A 22,760-nucleotide genomic window follows, 5' to 3' on the forward strand; every position below is an offset into this window, starting at 1 on the left:
TACAGGAATGCTTAGCACATCAACCAGGCTCAAGCTCAGCTAACAGATTTGGTGTTGGTGGACAGCCGCACATATCGCTCTCTGCACTGGTGGAACACACAAAACCTTTCCAAAGGGCGGTCGTTCCTCGACCCGGTTCCACAGATAGTGCTAACAACAGACGCATTGCTCGCCGGCTTGGGAGCTCATCTCCAAATCCTTACCATTCAAGGCATATGGACTACACAACAAAAAACAATTCCACATAAACCACCTGGAATTACTGACAATTTTCCTGGCATTAAAATCCTTTCAACTCCATCTAGTAGGCAAAGCTGTCTTAGTCCGTACGGACAACATGACAGCAATGTGCTACATACAAAAGCAGGGAGGGACACAGTCTCTACAGCTTTCACACTTAGCTCAACACATATGGAAATGGGTCATTCCACAAAACAAATATCTCCTTGCAGAACACCTCCCAGGAGTACACAATCAAATCGCAGATCTGCTCAGTCGTCAAGAACAACAAATCCAAAAACGGGACCTTTATCCTCGAGTTCTTCTTCCATTCTTTCAAATGTGGGGCTACCCAGAAATAGATCTGTTTGTCACACACCAAAACGCAAAATGCCCAACCTTCGCGTCCAGGTATCCACACCCATTGTCCACAGGCAATGCGATATGGATGAACTGGTCAGGGAAATTTGCTTACGCTTTTCCACCACTCCCACTCATTCCAATAGTGGTTCGGAAGCTCAAACAGCATTCCCTAACACTACTCCTGGTTGCTCCCACATGGGCTCGACAACCCTGGTTCACAATCCTATTAGAAATGTCAGTAGTTCCTCATCAAAAACTTCGCCTCCTTCTCACTCAGAATCATGGAGAGATAAGGCATCCAGATCCCAGTCAACTCAACCTTGCGATCTGGCATCTGAAGTCTTAGAGTTTAGCTACCTTAATCTCCCGCCAGACTGCATGAACGTCATTAAAGAGGCTAGACGTCCTACTACCAGAGCATGCTACGCAGCCAAGTGGAAACGGTTTGTAATAGATCGCCATCTGGTGTTGGGCTCGGATGCTTGCACCTTGTTGTTGTCTTGGAAGAAGTCTTTTGTAGTCACGAGATAGGTGACTCCTCCCCTGGACGATAGTGCGCATGGGCATCGACTCCATCCTCAGATTGTTTTTTTCTGCCATCGGGTTCGGCTGTAACTTCTGCGCTCCGGTTCGGTACTTTATCATCCAAACCTTTTCGACGTGCAAACCATCAAAAACTCAACGGTATTGTTTTCGATCGCGTGCTTTTCGACGCGCTCCTCAAATATACGATTCCGGTCGTCTATGCGGGCTGCTGGGCCTATCGACGCCATTCGCGCCTACGGCTGATGGAAAGGACTCCATTTAAAAAATGCCCCCAGTGTGGAGCTGAATTCCCACACAGCGACCACCTCAAGGTCTGTAACCTCGGTCTCTCGCCCGAGCACGAGGAGAATAATTGCCAGGCCTGCGCCTCCTTTCGATCTAAAAAGACTATCCGTGATCGCTGGGCCTGACGACACATCATGGCGCAACGAGCAACTCCGGTGCCGGTGGACATCTTCAACGAAGGTCCCGATGTCCGGGAGGAGGATTCGGAGGGTCTGGAAATCATTTCCGAGGCAGATGACTCCGACTCAGACGACCACATCACTCAAGGTCAACGAGTGAGTACAACTGCCCCTACCCCAACCCCACCTGAAGAAAAGAAGGCTCTGGTCAAGACTTCGCCTGCTGGCCCCATTCGCGACTGAAAGAAAGCTTCAGAAGCCCCGCCCCCGGGCCTGGCTCCGAAGACAAAGGAGAAGCCTTCCGGCGGCAGACACTGTGTCTAGGTCCATTAACACTAGTGTGTTACTAAGGAGACATGCCTGGTTGCGCATTTCTGGCTTCAACCAGGAGGTACAAACAACTATCCTCAATCAGCCATTCAATCAAGAACAACTTTTTGGACCTGCTGTAGATACAACTTTAGAAAAAATGAAAAAGGACATGGAGACTGCTAAATCCATGGGAGCATTACAGTCTCCATCCACACGTGGTTCCTTTCGACGCTCCTTCTATAGAAGCGCATCCAAGAACATCAGTGCAGACACTGATTCTTCTTTCTACAAAAACACCACACAAGTATCTCAAAACTAGGGATATTTTAGAGGTGGGTACAGGGGAAATAACAACAAAGGAAGAGGCTGAGGTAACAACACTACTCGCACCTCTCCAACTAATATGCAGTGACTTAGCTCCACTTCCTCCAGACCATTCCACTCCAGTCGGAGGGAGACTCTCACAGTTCCTACCTGTCTGGAATTCCAACACTACAGACAAGTGGGTAAGACAAATTATCCAGTATGGTTACTGCCTGGAACTTACAGCAACCCCACCCAACATTCCACCCAAGCAGCGTCCAATGTCCACGGAACATCTTACACTCCTCAAACAGGAAGTTCTTTCGCTGCTTCAAAAGCATGAAATAGAACCAGTGCCCATACAACATCAAGGAACAGGAGTTTACTCTCTATATTTCCTAAAATACGGTACCCTAGGGTCAATACTGGACCTCAGACCTCTCAATCTCTTCATACAGTCAGATCATTTTCACATGATCACTCTTCAACAAGTTCTTCCACTGCTTCAACAAGGCGACTTCCTTGCCACACTAGATCTCAAGGACGCCTACTTCCATATTCCCATACACCCTGCTCACAGGAAATAACTAAGGTTCACAGTGGACGGCCAACACTATCAGTTCACAGTCCTTCAATTTGGGGTGACCATAGCACCCAGGGTGTTCAAAAAGTGCCTTGCAGTAGTAGCAGCACACTTGCGAAGACAACAAATCCTTGTATTTCCATACCTCGACGACTGGCTCATAAAAGCCAAGTCATACAACCAATGTGTTCACCACACTTATCAAACCATTCAGCTGCTACACAATTTGAGGTTATCAGTAAATTACACCAAGTCACACCTTCAACCCTCCTACATCCATCAGTATCTAGGAGCCACAATAGACACTTCCAAAGCTCTAGCATACCCCATTCCAGCAAGGATAGCCAGTATGCAAACCCTAATCTCCATGTTTCAGCCCCGATACTCTCTCCCAGCACGAGTGTTTATGCAGCTCACAGGAATGATGGCCTCTTGCATTTTCATTGTACTTCACGCAAGACTTCAGATGCGCCCTTTATAGGAATGCTTAGCACGTCAGTGGATCCAGGCTCATGGTCAACTTACAGATCTGGTGTTGGTGGACAGCCGCACACATCGTTCTCTGCAGTGGTGGAACAACAAAACCTTTCCAGAGGGCAGCCATTCCTAGAGCCAGTTCCACAGATAGTGCTAACGGCAGACGCATCACTCACCGGCTGGGGAGCCCATCTCCTAAACCACACAATTCAGGGCAGGTGGACCACCCAACAAAAACTGTTCCACATCAGTTACCTAGAATTACTAGCAATATTTCTAGCGTTAAGGTCGTTCAAAACACATCTCCTCAACAAAGCTGTCCTAGTCCGCACAGACAATATGACAGCAATGTATTACATACAGAAACAAGGAGTAACACATTCTTTGCAGCTGTCTCACGTAGTGCAAAGTATATGGAGATGGGCCATTCCACAAAATATATGCCTTCTTGCAGAACATCTTCCAGGGGTGAACAATCATATAGCGGATCTGTTAAGTCGTCAAACTTAACAGATACACGAATGGGAACTTCCATCTGCAAGTTCTTCAACCCTTCTTCCAGATATGGGGCCAACCAGACATAGATCTGTTCGCCACACAAGCAAACTCAAAATGCCCAACCTTCGTTGCCAGGTTTCCACACCCGTTGTCCAAGGGCAATGCAATATGGATGAACTGGTCAGGCAGATTTGCGTACGCTTTACTGCCACTCCCGCTCATTCCACTAGTAGTACATAAGCTCAAACAACAGTCTCTCAAGATGATCCTAGTTGCTCCAACATGGGCACGGCAACCATGGTTCACAACACTACTCGAACTCTCAGTAGTTCCACACCAAAAATTATGTCTCTCCCCAAAGCTGCTAATGCAGAACCGTGGAGAGATAAGGCGCCCAGATCCAGCACAATTGAATCTAGCGATCTGGTTCCTGAAATCCTAGAGTTCTGTTACCTTAACCTCCCACCGGACTGTATGAAAATTATTAAAGAAGCCAGACACCCCACTACTACAGCTTGCTATGCAGCTAAATGGAAAAGATTTGTCATTTACTGCAATAATAACACAATTGACCCATTAGATGCTTCAATTCAGAACATTATCTGCTATTTGCTACATATACAAAGATGCCATCTGGCATACTCATCAATAAGATTACATTTGGCTGCCCTTGCCGCCTACCTACAAAACAGACAACATTTGCCTTTGTTTAGGGTACCCGCTATCAAAGCCTTTATGGAAGGCCTTAAAAGGATAATTCCACCCAGACTGCCACCCTCTCCAGTGTGGAACCTAAACATTGTTCTTACTAGACTCATGGGTCCCCCATTTGAAATTTTACACAAATGCGAATTACAATTCCTTACATGGAAAGTAGCCTTCCTTGTCGCAATCACCTCTCTCAGAAGAGTAAGTGAGATCCAGGCTTTAACCATACAAGAACCATTCTTACAAATACATCGTAACAAGGTGGTTCTTAGGACAAATCCAAAATTCCTTCCAAAGGTAACCTCTGCTTTCAATCTTAATCAATCAGTAGAATTACCAGTATTTTTCCAAAACCCTGATTCGGTAGCGGAAAGAGCTCTTCACTCGCTTGACGTCAAAAGAGCTTTACTTTATTACATAGACAGGACTAAAGCCTTTAGAAAGACAAAACAACTTTTTGTAGCTTTCTCACCACCTCATAAAAGCAATTCCATCTCTAAAGCTGGAAATGCAAGGTGGATATTCAAATGCATTCAAATATGCTATCAGAAAGCAAAACGTACACTAACATTTTCCCCTAGGGCGCATTCAACTCTCAAACTAGGGGCTTCCATGGCATTCTTAGGGAACATTCCCCTAGAGGACATTTGTAAGGCAGCAACATGGTCTACGACACACACCTTCACAAAACAGTACTGTGTAGATGTGCAGGCGAAGTAACAAGCTTCTGTAGGCCAGGCTGTTCTTAAGACACATTTTCAAACTACTGCAACTGATACAGGTGACCACCGCTAGGGGCGACACTGCTGTATAGTCTATGCACAGAGTGTGAATTCTGCAGCTCATATGCCTCAAACGGTAAATGCTACTTACCAGTATGCATATGTTCTTGGCATGTAGAGCTGCAGAGATTCACATGCTCACCCACCTCCCCGGAACCTGTATCCGTTCCAGTGTTATCTTACTTAGATACATTCTCATGGAGATCTTTCTGTTTCTTACAAACTCCATCATTTCCCTTCATGGCGAAAAACTATCTGAGGAAGGAGTCAATGCCCATGCGCACTATAGTCCAGGGGAGGAGTCACCTCTCTTGTGACTACAAAAGACTTCTTCCAAGACAACAACAAGGTGCAAGCATCCGAGGCCCTACACCAGATGGCGATCTATGCACAGAGTGTGAATCTCTGCAGCTCTACATGCCAAGAACAAATGCATACTGGTAAGTAGCATTTTCCTTGCTATCTATTACACCTACAACGCTGTAACCTAGCATATACATCTACAAGACTACATCTAGCTGCAGTAGCAGCTTATGTACAAAACAGACAACACTTGTACCCGCTTTTAAAGCTTTTATGGAAGCACTTAAGAAAATAATTGCCCCTAGAGTTCAGCCCTCTCCAGTGTGGAATTTTGATATCGTTCTTACAAGGCTCATAGGCCCACCATTTGAACCTCTGCACAAATGTGAACTACAGTTCCTCACTTGGAAAGTAGCCTTCCTTATAGCCATCACATCTCTTAGAAGAGTGAGTGAGCTTCAGGCACTAGCTATACAAGAATCATTTTTGCAAATGCATCACAACAAAGTGCTTTACAGGACTAATCCAAATGTTTTACCTAAAGTTGTGCCTGCCTTTCACCTTAACCAATCTGTTGAACTACCAGTTTTTTCCCCTCAACCAGAGTCAGTGGCAGAAAGGGCTCTTCAAACGCTAGATGTTAAAAAGGCACTACTCTATTACATTGAAAGAACTAAATCCTTTCGAAAGAGTAAACAACTTTGTTGCTTTCTCCCCACCTCATAAAGGCAATCCCATTTCAAAAGCAGGAATTGCACGGTGGATTGTTAAGTGCATCCAAATATGCTACCTTAAAGCCAAGCGTACATTAACCATTCCCCCTAGGGCTCATTTTACGTGCAAAGTAGGGGCTTCTATAGCCTTCTTAGGGAACATTCCCTTAGATGACATCTGCAAAGCTGCAACTTGGTCTACACCGCACACATTTACAAAACACTATTGTGTAGATGTGCAAGTAAAACAACAAGCTAGTGTGGGCCAGACTGTCTTAAGAACACTTTTTCAAACCACTGCAACAGATACAGGTTAGCCTGCCACAAACAAAACTGCTGTATAGGGCCAGACTGTCTTAAGAACACTTTTTGAAACCACTGCAACAGATACAGGTTAGCCTGACACAAACAAAACTGCTGTATAGTCTATGCAAAGTATATAATCCACAACTCATATGCCTTGAACGGAAAATGCATCTGTTTTTGGCATGTAGAGCTGTAGATTCATATACGCCCACCCGCCTCCCCGGTTACCTTTATCAGTTGCAGTATTATCTTACTTAGATACAACACACATGGACATCTTTTTCTATTCTTACTAGCTCCATCATCACCCTTTATGGCGAAAATAATCTGGGGATGGAGTCGATGCCCATGCGCACTATCATCGTAAGGAGGAGTCACCTATCTCATGACTATAAAGACTTTTTCAAACAAAAACAAACTGCAAACATCCAAGCCCAACACCAGATGGTGATCTATGCAAAGTATATGAATCTACAGCTCTATATGCCAAGAACAGATGCATACTGGTGAGTAGCATTTTCCTTTTTCCTATTTCCTATTGAGCGATTACAGTGGAACCGTGTTGTATCCTACACACTGACTCCCTGGGCAGGTTTTATTCGAATCTTTCGATTATTGTGTGATACGTATCTTTAAGGAGGATAAACCTAGCCTCTACCACTGCCTCCCCTCTTTGTTTATTTATTTATTTATTTATTTTCTAAACTTTTAGAGCGCGAACAAATACCACGAATGGTGTCTCGGCGCTGGGCAGACAGAGAGGCACTTCCTGTGCATTATTGAGTGAATAACCAAGTCTTCACTTGCTTTCTGAAGAGCAGCAGTGAAGAGCTGTTTTTTATGTGATGGGGCAAGGAGTTCCAGAGCCTCGAGGCAGCTACCAAGAAACGTCTGTCTCCCCAAGTGACTGTTCTCACTCGTTGAATGCATAGGGATGCGGATGAGGCAGATCTTAACGCTCTCTTGGGAACATACAGCTGCAGTGATTCCCTAAAAAAGTCGGGACCTTGGCTATTCAGTGCCTTGTATATAATACACAAAGCCTTGAATTTTGTTCTTTTTTTTACTGGGAGCCAGTGCAGTTGGTAGACGACGGATGAAATAGGCGCGAACTTGGGAGTTTTGGTCAAGATTCGTGCAGCGGCGTTCTGCACCATTTGTAACTTTTTGAAGACCTGCTCCTGAGCATTCAGCAGAAGCCCGTTACAGTAGTCCACCTTGGATAGCACCAAGGAGGACATCAGGGTTTTCCCTGCAGACAGGGGAAGGTAAGGTAGTAACTTTTTCACTTTCCGTAGCGTAAAAAAGGAAGAGGAGACTACTGCATTGGCATGATTAGTGAAACTTAGTTTGTTGTCAAACAACACTCCTAGGTTTCTGACCTTTGAGACTGGGATGGGTGGGTTGCCCATTTCCGGTGGCCACCAGATCGGAGACCAAGATGGTTTTAGGTCTCCAAACACCATTACCTCGGTCTTATCGGTGTTCAGCTTTAGACAATTACTGTCCATCCAATGACTGATGGCTCTCATGCCCGTCTGAAAGTTGGCTGCCACTTCGGTCCCGTTTTTATGCACTGCCAACACCAACTGGGTATCGTCGGCGTACGAAGTCACTCCCATTCCGTGGGTTTTAATGACCCTCGCCAAGTCCGACACATAGATGTTAAAAAGTGTCGGACTCAGCGAGGATCCCTGGGGGACTCCGCAAGGCAGCACAAACGTTGGTGAATAGAAATTACCCATCTTTACTGACTGTTCTCTGTTAGCCAGGAAAGAAGCCAGAAGCTCCGCAGCCTTGCCCTTTATGCCCATGGCTGTGACACGGTCGATCACAATGTTGTGATCGACCGTGTCAAAGGCTGCCGAGAGATCAAGCAAGATCAGAACAGCCGAGCCACCCTGGTCCATGATCTGTCTGATCTCTTCAGAAGCCTTGATGAGCGCCGTCTCCGTTCCATGTCCTTTCCTGAACCCAAACTGGGTGTTATCTAACAGGTTGTTATGATTAATATAGCTAGCCAACTGTTTGTTTATAGCTTTTTTAAGTATTTTTGATGGATAAGGAAGGGCTGCTATAGGGCGATAACTTTTTAATTCCAAGGTGTTAAGGGTAGGTTTCTTTAGAAGTGACTTTTGTAGTACCTCCTCTCTTTGTTTGTAGTACTTCAATATCCAAAACACCTTCTTGGAAACAAACGTAATTCACAGTAAAACATTAACAGGTTGTATATTTTATTTTTTAGCAGACAAAAAGAATTGATGTCAATTGGTGACTATTAGTTAATGGTTATCTTTTTCAATGCCACACTGACTGCTTAAAGGTTTTAGAACAGAATCTTTGTTCAGAATATTCAAGACTTAGACCTGAAATTTGTTGAGAACCAAATTAGTGTTATTCACTACATTCTGGACCTCTCGCTAACAGACAATTTGTGATCATGGTCAGATAGCAAAGCCTCAGAGCCCTGCAGTATCGTGAACCTTTAGTTCAAGAAACTGAATTTCCGAGTTGCGAAGCTGATTGTCATAATGTGCAATGTGACTCAATTGCGCCCTGTAAGTAAGAGAAGGTATTAGAGATGCAGATGCTAGAAAATGGAAGTACATTCATTAGAAGTTGGATTTATTTCTGAATTTCCAAACTGTGATTCAAAGATGGATTTGAGTATTTTCTAATCCTATATTTCACTTACAACTATGGACATCTTCCTGCACTGTATAGGGTTAGGAGCATGGGTGTTCCCTTGAGTGTTGCAGGGTAGGGTTCTCTGCAGGAATGTGGTGAACCTTCGTAAATTCGTTACAAGGTTGATACAAATTGCTAAGTAGAGAGAAAGGGGAAAAAGGCAAAGCACTTAACTAAATCCCAAAACAGGTTGAATTTTAGCTGACTCTAAACCCTCCAGATTAATGTTAGACTTATGCAACGTTAGACTTATGCAACGAAGTAATTGCTGATCTTTTAAATGTGCAACAAAATTGTTTTTTGAGGTCTTTTAAATGTTTATAAAAATCGAATACTTGATGTAGACTCTTAAAATGTTGGTGCGTAAGGCCATCTGCTCAAGCAAGGCTCTACCTTTAGCGTTGGAGTGCGTGGTATTGTGATGGCTTTCAGTGAAACAAAAAGGTATTTTTATATACATTGTTGTTGATACAGAAGGAAAGTATGCCTTGTGTCTTACAAGCACAGGGCAAATGGAACTAAATTAGTATTCTTAATTAAACGAATTACTTTGAAAAGGATTACTTACAGTTGTATGTAATGTATGTTTGTATATTTTTACAGAGAACAACAGAAGGTCCAGGTTTTGGCGATTATGCCTTCTTCCTGTGCCACTGATTATAGCTGCTCTGTTATTGGCCATGTTGATAAAGTTGATAAAGTCCAGAAAGTGGTGGACACCACCAGAAGGTATGTAAAGTGTTCCAAGCAGTCATATACAAATGCTCAAACATAAGTAATGCTGTCAGAAACCATGCTTGTGCTAGAAAATAATTTCTTCCTAGTCTGTATTTGCAGACAACACAGGATTGATACTGAGTTCAGCAGCATTGACAGATTGTATTAATTACAATAGGAGGCTACATTTGAAGACGTTGATCTACTCTTTCCTGTCTTTTATGGAAAAAAATAATTATTTTACGAATTGACACTTTTAAAAGATAACAAATAAACATACAAGAGCAGAGTTCTCATCCATGCATGTGCACAGGAACTAAGTAATGTGTTGCAATGCTCCGTGTATACTTCAAAATGCACCGTTTTCAACTGTCCTATGGTGCTGATCAGAGCTTATAAGTCTGGTGATAGGATGAGGTAAAATGGAGGGTGTTTCCATCGGGATCAGGTCTCAATACCCTCACCATTACCCAACACTTTGTTCCATTGTGCCGATAAGGCTCTCATTCAGGAGTTGCGCCGCTCTGCATTGAATCTATGGAAACCTTCAACTATGCAGTGAGAAGTGCACTGTAACTCCAGTCAGGGCTCCAGGACCCTAAGGACAACACTTGGGCATCAGGACTCACTACCTTAGAGGCCAGTAGAGAGGATGAGGTCAGGTCCAGTTGTGTCTGGTCATCTGAAAAGCAGGAATGCCTATGGAAGCTTGTTAAGCCCCTGTAGCTGAAACAGGAGGTCAGCTTGGAGTAACTACTGGGGTCCTGAGTTCAAGGCAAGCAGGTCCAGTCTTCCTTCAGGATTCTCAGACAGCATTAGTATCATATACTAGGTACATATAAGTAAATTAAATGTGCCAATTAGGTATATACCAATTTCCCTATGTTTAAAAGGAAGTCCAGAAGCACCTTATCACTAATTAGCAAGGATAACGTGCATAGAGTCTTATAGCCAACAAAAAAGGTTCAGCAAAAGTATGTGTATTTATTAATGTTCAATTAATTAAAATAAAAGCTAAAAACCATGATACTAAAAACATCTGTTTATCTTACATAAAATTGAGCACCCCACCCCTGTGCCAACACGATCGTCCCTCCCCGGGAATTATAGTCTGTGCCGTGTGGCCTTGCGCGCTTTCATAGAGTCCCCTTCAAGCCTCACTGGGTAAGCAGCTATACAGAATACTGGACATCGCCTCTTACATCCCTTTTGGTCCTCGCTGATCATGGCGCTGTCTTAGCCTAGTGGGCTAGGGATGTTCAGGGCAGCTGAGCTTACTTCCACCTGATTTGCGGTACCCTTCACCAGAGTTTTGTTGCTTTCATAGCAGCTTTTAGGGCAATCCTGATTTGGTGGATGATTTTGGCCAGTCTTGCTAGTGTCGTTGTGTCTGTGGTGGATAGGCACAAAGCTGACGCTTCACTGCAGGACTCTATTCCATTTGTGATGCAGATTGGGCGCAGGCGTTGCCAGCGGTCGTTGTTAATAATCGGGCAGTAGCATAGGAGGTGCAGCCAGGATGTCCTCGTATAGGGGCATAGTCTGCAGTTTATAGATTACCCCTTACGGGACCATGCGGGGTTAAAGTCGGCAATTCCTAGTGTGGTTAGCCTCATGTAGAGTATTTTGCTTCGGGCCAGTGGAGTGAGAGCCTCACTTAGGTAAGGTTGTGCTTTGCCTGCTTTGTAGGAGTTATTCAGAGAATCTAGGTGGGCGCTTGAACGGAGAGATTTAATGTCCAAATCAGAGGAAGTTTCGCGGACTTGCTGGTTTATTGATCTTTTCCAAGCGTTCAGGGGGATGTCCAGCCTTGGTATGCTTTCTTCCTTGATCTTCAATGTTTTAAGCGCTTTCCCTAGGCTGATGTGCCAGGCTGTGCCTGACCCCTCAAAGATTGTTCTCAGGTGGTATTTCAGAGAGTGGACCGGGGCCCTCAGAATCCTTAAATATAGCTTTATAATCTCCCCCTGGCATGTCAGGTCTGGCCTTGCTAAGCCTCGGTCCAGTCTTAGCTTTGCGTTCCTGGCTGACCTTGGAATATGGAGCACAGCTTTATATGCCTTAACTTGGGCTGAGTTAAGGGCGGCTTCCAATATCCCGGGGAAAGCCAGGTGGCCGTAGCTAATAGCTGGTAGTAATTTAGCTTTCAGGACAGTTAGTATTGGACCAGCTGACGGACTGATCAAGTGATGGCTTAATTGTTTTAATAGGTGTGTGACCTTGCTGGCCTTGGAGCTCAGTTGCTTCAGGTGGGCCTTCTCCTTGGCCTGCTCCGTCAGCCAAACTCCTAAATAATTATATGATTCCACTGTGTTGATTTGTAGATTACCCATTAGCCATTGTGTGTTCTTCTTCCGATGGTATGTCTCAAAAATGACCACCTTGGTCTTTCCTTGATTGACTGTCAAGTTGTTGGTGTTATTGAAACAGTTTAATGCATTTAAGGCTCTTTGTAGGCCCACCCTTGTATGATCCAGAATAGCTGTATCATCGGCGTATTGCAGTATTGCAGCACCGGCAACCTCACGCTTCCAAGTCTGGGAACTACTAGACTAGCTCCTTTTTTTCCCCATAGGTCTGCTATGTATAGATAGAACAGGATGGGGGCCAGCACGCATTCTTGCTTCAACCCATTCTCCGTGCATACTTTAGGGGACACTGTGCGGCCGCTGGTTTTAACCCGCACCCAGGTGTCTTCGTAGAGTGATCTGATTACCTTCAACACGTTTGGTGGAATGCCCCAGTTCTCTAGCTTCCACCATAATCGTTTGCGGACCACTTTATCGAAGGCTGTACTATAATCAACGAAACAGCAGAAAAGTGGTGGATGATCCTTCAGGGTTGCCTGAGATGATAAATAAGTCAGTGTCAATACGTTGTCCGAAGTTGATAACTGTGACCTAAAGCCGGTCTGGTAGAAGGGTATTATGCTTTTCTCTTCGGCCCACTTCTCTAAATCCTTCAATAGTAGGTGAGCATATGCCTTTGCTTCTAGGTCAAGCAGAGCGATAAGCCTGTAGTTTGATGGCTTGAGTCGATCCCCTTTTTAGAAAATAGGAACCAGTATTAAGCCCTTCCAAGAATCGGGGGTTGTAGCTGTCAAAAAGGTGTGATTATAGAGCGGAGTTAGGATTGCTGCCCAGAAATCGGAGGCCAATTTGAAGACCGGAGCTAAGATCCCGTTGGGCCCTGGCGCCCCGTCGTTCTTCATGTTCTTAATAGTCTTAATAACCATTTGAGGGTTTGTCCATACAGCTCGAGTACAGTATGTTTCTACCGCCTCAGATCTAATTTCCATTGGCGAGTTGCCTGCGCTGAGGGTCATGTTGCCTGGCTTTGCACTGGCTAGCACATATAGAGTAGTGAAGGCAAAAAAATCTGGGGGAATACCACACAAGAGATGCTCATTTCCAACAGTTGGCTGTCCATGTGTTCTCACTTTCTGCATGTGCTCACGCATCCCTAACATCCCAGAAGTCTTTAATTAGGGGCTGAGCACATGCATCACAGTGTGCTTGGGAAGGCTTGGAAGAAGGGGAGGGAACGAAGCAGTGGCATCGCGGCCATAGGCCCATCCATGAAGCCTTTCGTTCATGCGGCAATCGCACTTTTCTTTGTGCCCGCTGTCGAGCTCAAGGGAACTTCTAGAGCCCCTGAATTTGTGACAGTGTTATTGAAGGCCTACATTTTTCCTGAAAGTGGCAATTTTTCTCAATTTGGGTGCAACACTGCCTTAATCATGCCAATTTAAGACAGCAAATTGTGATTAAAGGGCGAAATGATGGCTTCAGTTGACCCCTCAGAACATGAAATTCAGTGCCCATACACGCTTTGGAAGCAGTGGGGCGCCTTCACACTGGCATCCATTTCTCGGGCAGAGTCAAGCTGTTTGTGGCTTCCCCTCTCTGCAGGTGTCTCTGCAATGATTTTTTACTGTGGATTTAAGCCCCCTCCATCCTCCAGGTGCAGAAGAAGTGCGAGCAACCCTAAGCAGATTGGTTGGGGGGGCATGCTTCTGTGCCCCCCCTCCGGTGCTCACTGGAAGAACAGTGACGCCAGTCCTGGGGCCAACAGGTATCAGACAAGGAGTTCTGGGCAACCAGGGTTCTGTCAGAAGGAGGTGGTCAAGTATACCTTGTTGGCCCAGGTGCAGGTCCTGGCCTTGGCAATAATTCATTGACATCACACAATAAGTGTTGTGTTAGGCACCCGGTGGGTACCTTCTCGGGTCGCAGGGGCCTGGAGAGCTGAGTGTGATGGGTGCACCAGTGAGAGGGTCCAGGCAAAAGTCCAGGTCGTCATGTTACCGCTCCTTGATGCACAAGAAAGGTGTGGGCTCTACGGGTACTGACACCCCTCCTCCCAATTCCCTTGAGGGCTGGGAATCCCTGTGGTCAGCGTTTGGGCCACGCAGGGGACGAGAATGCTGCAGACTTTGCAGCGCCATTGCTTCTGGAGAATCATTGGAAGGCAGGAGCTGCAGGGATGGAGAGGGCAGCCAGTGACAGCCTATGGGGAATGACGGCAGTACAGGGCCACTGGAGTAGCTTGGGAGGCTCCCCCAGAGACCTCACAACAAGTTCTTTTTGCACAAGTTAGCGGCCTTATTACCGGCTCACTCCCCAGGAGGGTTGTTCTTGGGTTCTTAAATTTGTAATTTGAACAGGGTCTGAGGCAGCAGGAAGAGGCAGGCGGACTATAAGTGGTGCTGGGGTCCCTGGAAGGGCTGCAGGCGAGGAACAGGCGGCAAATACGCCTGTACCAGTGGTGTAGCACAGCGTCCCAGCTCTCAGGTTGGTGGTGGTAAGGATCATGGAGCCAGCAGTACCTAATGAGGGGTGTGCGGGGGGGGGGGGGGTGTTGCAAAGGACTGCAGAATTCTTTGGGCACATGTTGGTTCAATTGACAGTGACAGCTGGGGGGATGGGGCCTCCTCTTCAGAGGGAGAGGGGTGTGATCTGGAATGAGCTCCGTACAATGGTGGCTGTAGTCCAGAAGGAGAACAGGTATAGGGTGAGCTTTCCGTTAGTGGGGAGAGTAGCCTGGGATGGGGAAGTGGACGTCAGGGCAAAAGGCAGGTGCCAGAATTGCATGGGCCGGATTCAGAAGGTGGCAAGTGACCAAGGAGAGAAGACAACTAGTGCTCCCGGGGAGGGAATTCAAGATGGGAGTATATGAATGACTGGGCGGACTCATGTGGGGGAATTCGGTAGGTAGAAGAAAGAGGTCATGGCTATCGGAGATCCTGGGGCCTTGGTGGCATAGAGGATGTCAAGAGGATGCAGAAAATATGGTGGGAATTGAGGGAGCGTTTTATGGAGGCACGCCGGATACGGGAAAACAAGACGTGAGTGTGGAGAGCATTGGTGATGAGGTGCAGGGGCAGGGCTTAACAGCAGGGCCAACTGCGGCACAGACAGCAGCGATTGGTTCAGCAGGGAGGACAGCTATGCTTCGACACAGGTGGGACAGAAGCGGAATAATTCCTCAGAGGACGTAGGGATACTCTGCGGGGTCTGAAACCATAGTGAAGACAATTGATATTGTATTTCCATTTACGGGCATTGGTGACAGGCGCCGCCTGTGCTGGTAAGAGCTGTGGGTCAGGGTGGGGGGGTTCGACAGACGACAAGGGAAAATTAATTATTTATTGAATTTTCCTCCTGTGTCGTCAGTCGAATTCCACCCCTAACTCTGCTGCCCCACCGCTCTAACCTGATTGGTGACCCCCTTGAGGGTCATTTGATGCAGACCACCAGGGGAGAATGATACGGTGCAGTCAAATGAGCTGGATTTGCTGAAGTCCATGAAGCGGGACTTGGAAATGCTGAAGGTGAGCTAGGTTTCCACAAGTTTTCTGGGCTAGGCTGTTGCCTAGGAGGCATTGGTGGGGCATGCAGCGGCCAGCTGCGATCAATAGTGCCAGAAAGGAGCTGAATAGAAAGATTTCTGATTTCTGAAAGGTGAGAGTGGTGCAGAAGATAGTGCATTGGTGCATTCCTTTCGAGCCACCGCATTTTCGCAGACACAATAGGGTGTGCGTGTCTGACCAGGGCAGTAACCTGTATTTAGAAAGATTGACGGTGACACTGGAAGAGTGGATAAAGGACCGTAAGAAGCTCTGATTTGGAGGGACAGAAAGACACCTTGAGGGGTAGTCTTTCTGTTGGTGGAGAAAGGCAAACTATTCAGCTGATTGAGGAAAGATGGGTGGGGGGTTGTAAGAACAAGCAACGAACAATGAAGCCACGATTTGTGGCAAAAACGGGAGCCTGGTCTAAGAATGGGCAGGCTCAACAAGATGGTTAATGTGAGTTCCGATGCATGGACCACAAGCACTCATATCATTTCAAAGGATGGATAGTGTTTGGGGGGGATGTTGGGGGTGGGAGTTACTCAGGGGAGGCAGATTGGTTTAGATCCTTTTGTTAGCCCAGTTGACAGGGCAGCTTGTGCGGCTCAGCCGAAGGCCTAGGTGCTCTGCCTACCACAGGAAAATAAAGCGGCCTTTTGTACTCAAACGAAGAGGAGTGGTGTGATCATTAGTTTGGGAGAGGCGAGGATCACATTGGTTTTGCGACGTATAGCCACTCCCTTCAAATATGCATGTTAACACTTTCAAAGCAGCATCAAGTTTAATATAAAATAAGGAAACAAATAATGTAGTAAACACAATATCCACAAAGACAAAATGTCGGTACTGAAAGTTCACTTTACTACTGAAAACTAGCATAGGCTGGTCGCTTTTCGCTTTAAAATACAGTGCAGTGCCTTCTTTTTCTTTCTTTTTTTATTGCAGTTTTATATAGCGCAAACTTGACCCAAAGGCATCACATCACTTTTACATGAGCAAATGTATAAATATGACCTCTCAATCCATTACTAAACATGGTGTAGGCAATGGGATGTCATACGTTCAGCAGAAACAAGGTCATGGGAGGTTGTTAGGGTTCATTGACCGCTCCACTCACCCTCTCTTCCTGCAGTCATTCCAAATTAGCAGACAGTTGAAGTCCAGGTATCTGATAACTTAATAGGGTGAGCCAAGGGAAAATCTATCAGCCCTCTTAAAAACATTTTTGCTGATAGTGTGACTGTGTAGCTGGCAGGGTTTATAGTTGAAAATCCATAAAGTATACCAGAAATGTTCTTGAAAAGAGAGTATTAAATGCTATTTTTTGTATTAGCCAACATTTTAGTGACCACAAGTCTTTAAACGTCTGACAGTCGCTAGTTTATTATAGAAAGGAGCACGTCCAATTCAGTCAATTTTTCTTCCAATGTTTCCTGGACTAGTGTTTGTTATTTCATAACTTTTTCCATCCAAATAATCACTAGACAGCCTTGCGTTTCATTTCAATCCCGATGTTTATTCAATCAATATACTTCATCACAGTTTAGCCCAGCCAACACGTTTCGTCCGAAATGACATCATCAGGGCTCCAATTCCTGTACACTTTTGCAGCTGACCCTATATTGCCCTGGTGAGCCAGGCTCTCACAACAGCCTGACAGTGGCTGTTGTATTCCATAGTACAGTAACACAACTATAGGCCCACACTATAAATAAAGTATTTACTTATTATTTATGAATTTGATAGTAGATATGTGATACAGACATAATAATATTATGCATTTATAATCAGGATGTTCAGCTACTGTGATTTCTACTTTATGTAACTATATGTATTTTAGTGGGATGCATCATTATTTTGATACATTTTAATTTGTCATTCTTTCATTTTTCAACAGATCAAGAAGCTTTACTGGGCAGCTGTCCTACCTTATATGGTACAGTGTGTTGCTTTTGAATTTTATGTAACTATTTTAGCCTTAGTGAGAACTCTGTTGATAAGCAATGTGAGAAATAGTGTTAGGGAGAGCTGTCCTTGGTGAGAATGCCCTTCCTTAGACAAACTGTGAGTGCTCCCTTTTTAGGTCGAGCCTAGACCCAACGCGTATGTGCTGCGAGAGTAGGGAATTGAAGCCCCGTCCACTCTCCGTCCATATTTGCAATTGGCTTGTGTCATTGTCCATCCTAAATGCTGCCTTCTGATTTATCAATAGGCTTGTTAGTCCCTCCTTAGTACTGCCTCCTCTTCATTTGTCACCTCCCATGGCGACTGGCCCCTTTACTTCGGTTGTCACAGGTAAGTGTTATGTAGACTGTGAGCACTATTTTCTTTAATGAGGTTCTCCTACTGCAGGCACGACATGCTTTGGTGCCTTCTTTTCTCCTCGCCTCCCTCCTGTTGTTGTGCTTTCTCCTCCCTCCTGTTTTCCATGCCTTCTCCCACCCACCCTCCCGTTATCCGTGCCTTCTGCCCCTCCCCCACGCCCGCCCGCCCTCCCGATCACCATGCCGTCTTGCCCCCCACCGCACACCAGCCCTCCTGTTGTCCATGCCTTCATTCGCTGTGTCCACCAGCACTCTCTTTCAGATCTTCTGTTCACGGGCACGGCACTCCACGACTAATGGATGCGAACTATTGTAAAGTTGTATGAAAACATCTGCTTGAATGGCCATGGCAGTTTTGTGCAAGTGTGAATTTTCCTCCTTTGTGGCATAACTCTTCATGTCCTGCCTGCTTTGCATATTCTGAACACAAGTTGTAGAACGTTAGTGAGAGGGTAACATTAAGTGTGCCACGTCTTTTATTATTGAGAGTAGGCGTGTTTTCCGGTAAGGGCATGGTTGCATGAGTGTTACACAATCTATTTTAATTGGAAAAGGGCAGTGTTAATAAAGTGGTAATCCAGTGCTCCTATCGAAGACTAACTAATTGTGGGGTAGCATTTTGAATAGAAACTGCAGTTTTCTTAACATATCCATGTTTTTAATAGAAAATGAATTATTTTTTTTAATGTGTAAAAATGCTTCAACAATGACGAGAGAATGTTGCACAATTTGATTTATCCCATAATGATTCCCTATTTTACAGTTAATTGTTGCATACTTTATGTACTTGCCTCAAAATTATCCTGTCCACTTAATTTCTTTCGCCACTGACATAATTCCAGTGGCCCTGTTTGCAGTAGTTAAATCACACGTGAGACAAGCATAGGGTTTTGTTGTTAATTGAAATCCTACTACCGTGAATGAGGGGAAAAAGTACTCAGCAACCTGCATGAGGAATAAAATCGCGTACTGTATTTTTGAGACATGGAAGCTTCCGGATAATGTTTCCTTCTTCCACTTTTTCGAATATCGGCTTTTACTTTAACCATAAGTTGTCCCTTTTAAACCGGATCCTATTGCACAGTTTAGAAGCAGTTTATTTCCGGGCATCTGCCCTGGAAGCTTTTTTTTCACCGGATTCCCGCTGTCAGAACTCAGCAGCACTTTTTTGCAAATGATTCCTCGTGGGGATTTTAAAGCGCTTGGAGAAAATTCGGTTGCAACGCATCCTGCTCCATAATAATAAATAGAAATCCGGGAAGTTCACGCAGAGGACGCGACAGGGCAGACTGTCGAACGGGCTGTGGATCTTTCTCTTGAAAACAGATGAATTCTCGTTACTATTTTCCCGATTTTAAGCTATATTTTTGGGCCTCCTTCGCCTGACGACTTATCTTCTCTCTACCAGAAACCAATACTGCTGCTATAGCCTTGCAGTCGGTAATGACAGCAGAATGTTCATATATAAGATCAATGACCCGAACAATTTTAAAAGAGTAGAATTTAAGACTCTTAGAGATATAGCCTATATTTGGCGAGAGATAGTAGCTAAATGCTCCCTGCCCTTAATGGATACTAGTGTCCCACTCTGGGGTAACCCTATCCTCCTGGATATATTTCATGATACTCAAGATAAACTTTGGACTGGGTACGGGATTAGCAAACTTGGGCATCTATACAATAGTAATGGTTTTCGAACCTTTGAAGATTTACAGAGGATAACTGGTCTTCCAAAATTTTGTTTTATAAGTATCTACAGGTTAGAGACTGTCTATGGGGACGTGGTGATATAAGAATACCCGTAGAATCTTACATACCGAGTTACTTACACTCAATTACAAAGCTGACTATCAGTAAGGTTTATCAATTACTTTCCCAATATTGGGATAATTATAGCGTGAAGTTAGCATCTAAATGGAGTGAACTTCTCGGTGAGGATATCAGCTCTGTAGATATCGAGGATGCATTAGGGACTTTGGATAATGCAGTGTACTCTACTAATTTAAAGCTGCAACAGTTTAGAACCATATATATGCTATATTATACTCCGGAACGAGTAACAAAGTGGGCTGCCGATAGTGGGACAGTTGTCGGCGATAAGGGTATGTGTGCTAAATGTGGATTGGTTGCTGCAGATATCTTACATATGTTTTCTTCCTGTCTATGTTTGATACTTTTTTGGAAAGAAGTTGCTCAAATTGTGGGCGAACGTCTAGGTATTAGTATGCAACTAACGGAGGCAGAAAGCATGTTGTGATAGAAAGCTACACCTGACTTTGGTTTAAGATCTATTCTTTCTGTCATTATAGTAACAACTCGATTATGCATTGCTCAGGTGTGGATTTCTAAGGTGCCTCCTAGAGCATTGGAATGGTGTGGGATGATACGAGAAACGTATGAAAGAGAAATGGCTATGCTCAAGACTAGGGGAAGTCGTCTCAGGAGGAAATTTTATCAAATCTGGGTGACGATGTCAAATGTGGGATAGATAATATGTCAGGCATTATGATAACATTTAAATATTGACATATGTATTTGCTCATTGTGCTTGGAGTCTCTCTGTTATGTATTTGTACCTGTATAGGTTCTTTTTTCTTATATTACCTCACATTGACATATAGTGCTTTTGATTTATACCTGGAGATAAATACAAAAAAAATTAATAAAAAGTTTAGAAGCAGTTTATTTCCGGGCATCTGCTCTGGAATCTTTTTTTTCACCGGAATCCCGCTGTCAGAACTCTGCAACACTTTTTTGCAAATGAATCCTTGCGGGGATTTTAAAGTGCTTGGAGGAAATTCTATTGCAACGCATCCTGTGCTGTAATAGTTTATAGAAATCCGTGAAGTTCACCAGAGGACGCGACAGGGCAGACTGTCGAACGGGCTGTGGATCTTTCTCTTGAAAACAGCTGAATTCTGGTTACTGTTTTGTAACCTTGTACCATCGTTACTCTTTCTCCAAAGAGTACAAAGTTGGCGCGAGCCAAGAGCTGTTTGCCTCCCCTAAAGGGATTTTTTTGTAATTCTGTTTCCTCACTGAGCCTACAACGCCACCTTGAATGAACGAGGAACTTATATCGTGAACAGCAACAACAGTTCACATCAAGGCACTTCTGGGCCAGAGGAAGGACTGCCACAGATCCGCATGGGTATGCTTTCAAGTTGCATTCCCAAAGTTTAATGTTTAGTATAAATTAGATGCTTGGAACTTCCTTTTACTAGGTCTTGCCTATGGAGGGCTTTTAGCTGTTTGTTGTCGAATGACCTCTTGTGGACCACACCAAAAACTTACAGTGGGCTGAGGGTCCAGCCCATTGCCTACCATTCGCTGACTTTCATGTCACTGTAATTTGCTTGCTTCTTATTCAATGGCTTTCCTTCCTCTTCTTGTGTATGCTCCTCCCTGGGAACACAGCTCCTTTACCATCCTTTTTGATTGGAAGACGTGTGTCCTTGCACTGCTGAAATTCATGAATCTAATTTTTAGGCCTGAATACAGCATGTGCTGTTCTAGAAACCATGCTGTATTCAGGCATGAGATAGGCACCATGGGTAATAAATTCCTGAGTCTATAGTAGGTGCTATCAATTGTCAATATATCAGTTTCCACTCCTATCTATACTAGTGGTGCTCAAAGGAAGGAGGAATCACCCCACCTTCTAAAATTTAGATCCAAGTGATCTCTTTAAGTACCACAAAGGGATTCCCAAGCACACACTTTCAATTCGAAAATATACACAATATGCAATATCTTGGACAGTCTTTGTCATATGTTCTTTATTTTCTTTTGTTTCTTAATGCCCAGCCAACATGTGTTTCGTTGTATCAGGTATTTCCCACGACTTCCTCATGGCTGTCTTCTTCCTGGTATATGCATAATCAACCTTCTCCCTAGTTCTACTTCTGTCCCGGTGGTATCATAGGCGTGTCTCAGTAAAACGTACTCATATGTATTCAGTATAATGTGTAGTTCTTCTTGATGGTCCTAAACTATTTATTTCCATAATGGCAGTATCCAGAATCAATATTCATTCATGTTCGGGTTCCCATAATCCGTAACCCAGATGTTCACTCCGCAGCTTCACAGCCTACACGTTCTATCTCCTGTCGACACGACAGGAGATGAAACGCCGTGTAGCCGCAGAGTGAATGTCTGGGTTACAGATTATGGGAACCCGAACACAATCTTATCAGGCAGGATAGCTTGACTCCGGTGGCAAGGAGAGCACGGGACCCACGTCTGGGCATACCTGGGTCACAAACGCAAAAAGAACAATTGATGGACAAGAAAGCAGAACAATGTCATACATTCACCCCAGTATAGAGATCTGGGCCTTAATCCATCCTTTTTCCCCTCACCATGCCATTCCAGTTTGAACCTAGCCATATGCAAATCAGTCTTGACTCTGTGCCCAATGGGAACAGTCCAGCCCATGTGTCTTTTGTTCACTTTAATAGTGGCCACGCTCCTTTCTTTAGACGCTGCTCGCCATATTTAGGTTACAGTGAGCCGCGCCTAAAGAAAGGGGAGCGGCCACCATTAAAGTGAAGCACTGCATGGGGCACTTTTACAAAAAAAAAAGCATTTGTTTGTGAAATTCACAAACACATTTTTTGGGGTGTTTTTTTGTAAAAGTGCCTCATGCCGTGCTTTCCCT

At 44.7% G+C, this 22,760-nt stretch overlaps 1 protein-coding gene across 5 annotated transcripts in view; it reads left to right on the top strand.

Moving 5' to 3' along the window:
* Positions 1-22,760, top strand: part of LOC146855745 (NACHT, LRR and PYD domains-containing protein 5-like) — a 561,293-nt gene that overhangs the window by 264,764 nt on the left and 273,769 nt on the right. For all 5 annotated transcript variants that reach the window (XM_085653658.1, XM_085653660.1, XM_085653661.1 and 2 more), the window contains 2 exons: positions 9,809-9,934; positions 17,674-17,712. In XM_085653658.1, coding sequence (XP_085509784.1) covers positions 9,809-9,934; positions 17,674-17,712 — 165 coding nt within the window. The remainder of the gene's footprint in view (positions 1-9,808; positions 9,935-17,673; positions 17,713-22,760) is intronic.

This window comes from Triturus cristatus, chromosome 4_1, assembly GCF_964204655.1.
Source record: "Triturus cristatus chromosome 4_1, aTriCri1.1, whole genome shotgun sequence".
Taxonomy (NCBI): Eukaryota; Metazoa; Chordata; class Amphibia; order Caudata; family Salamandridae; genus Triturus; species Triturus cristatus.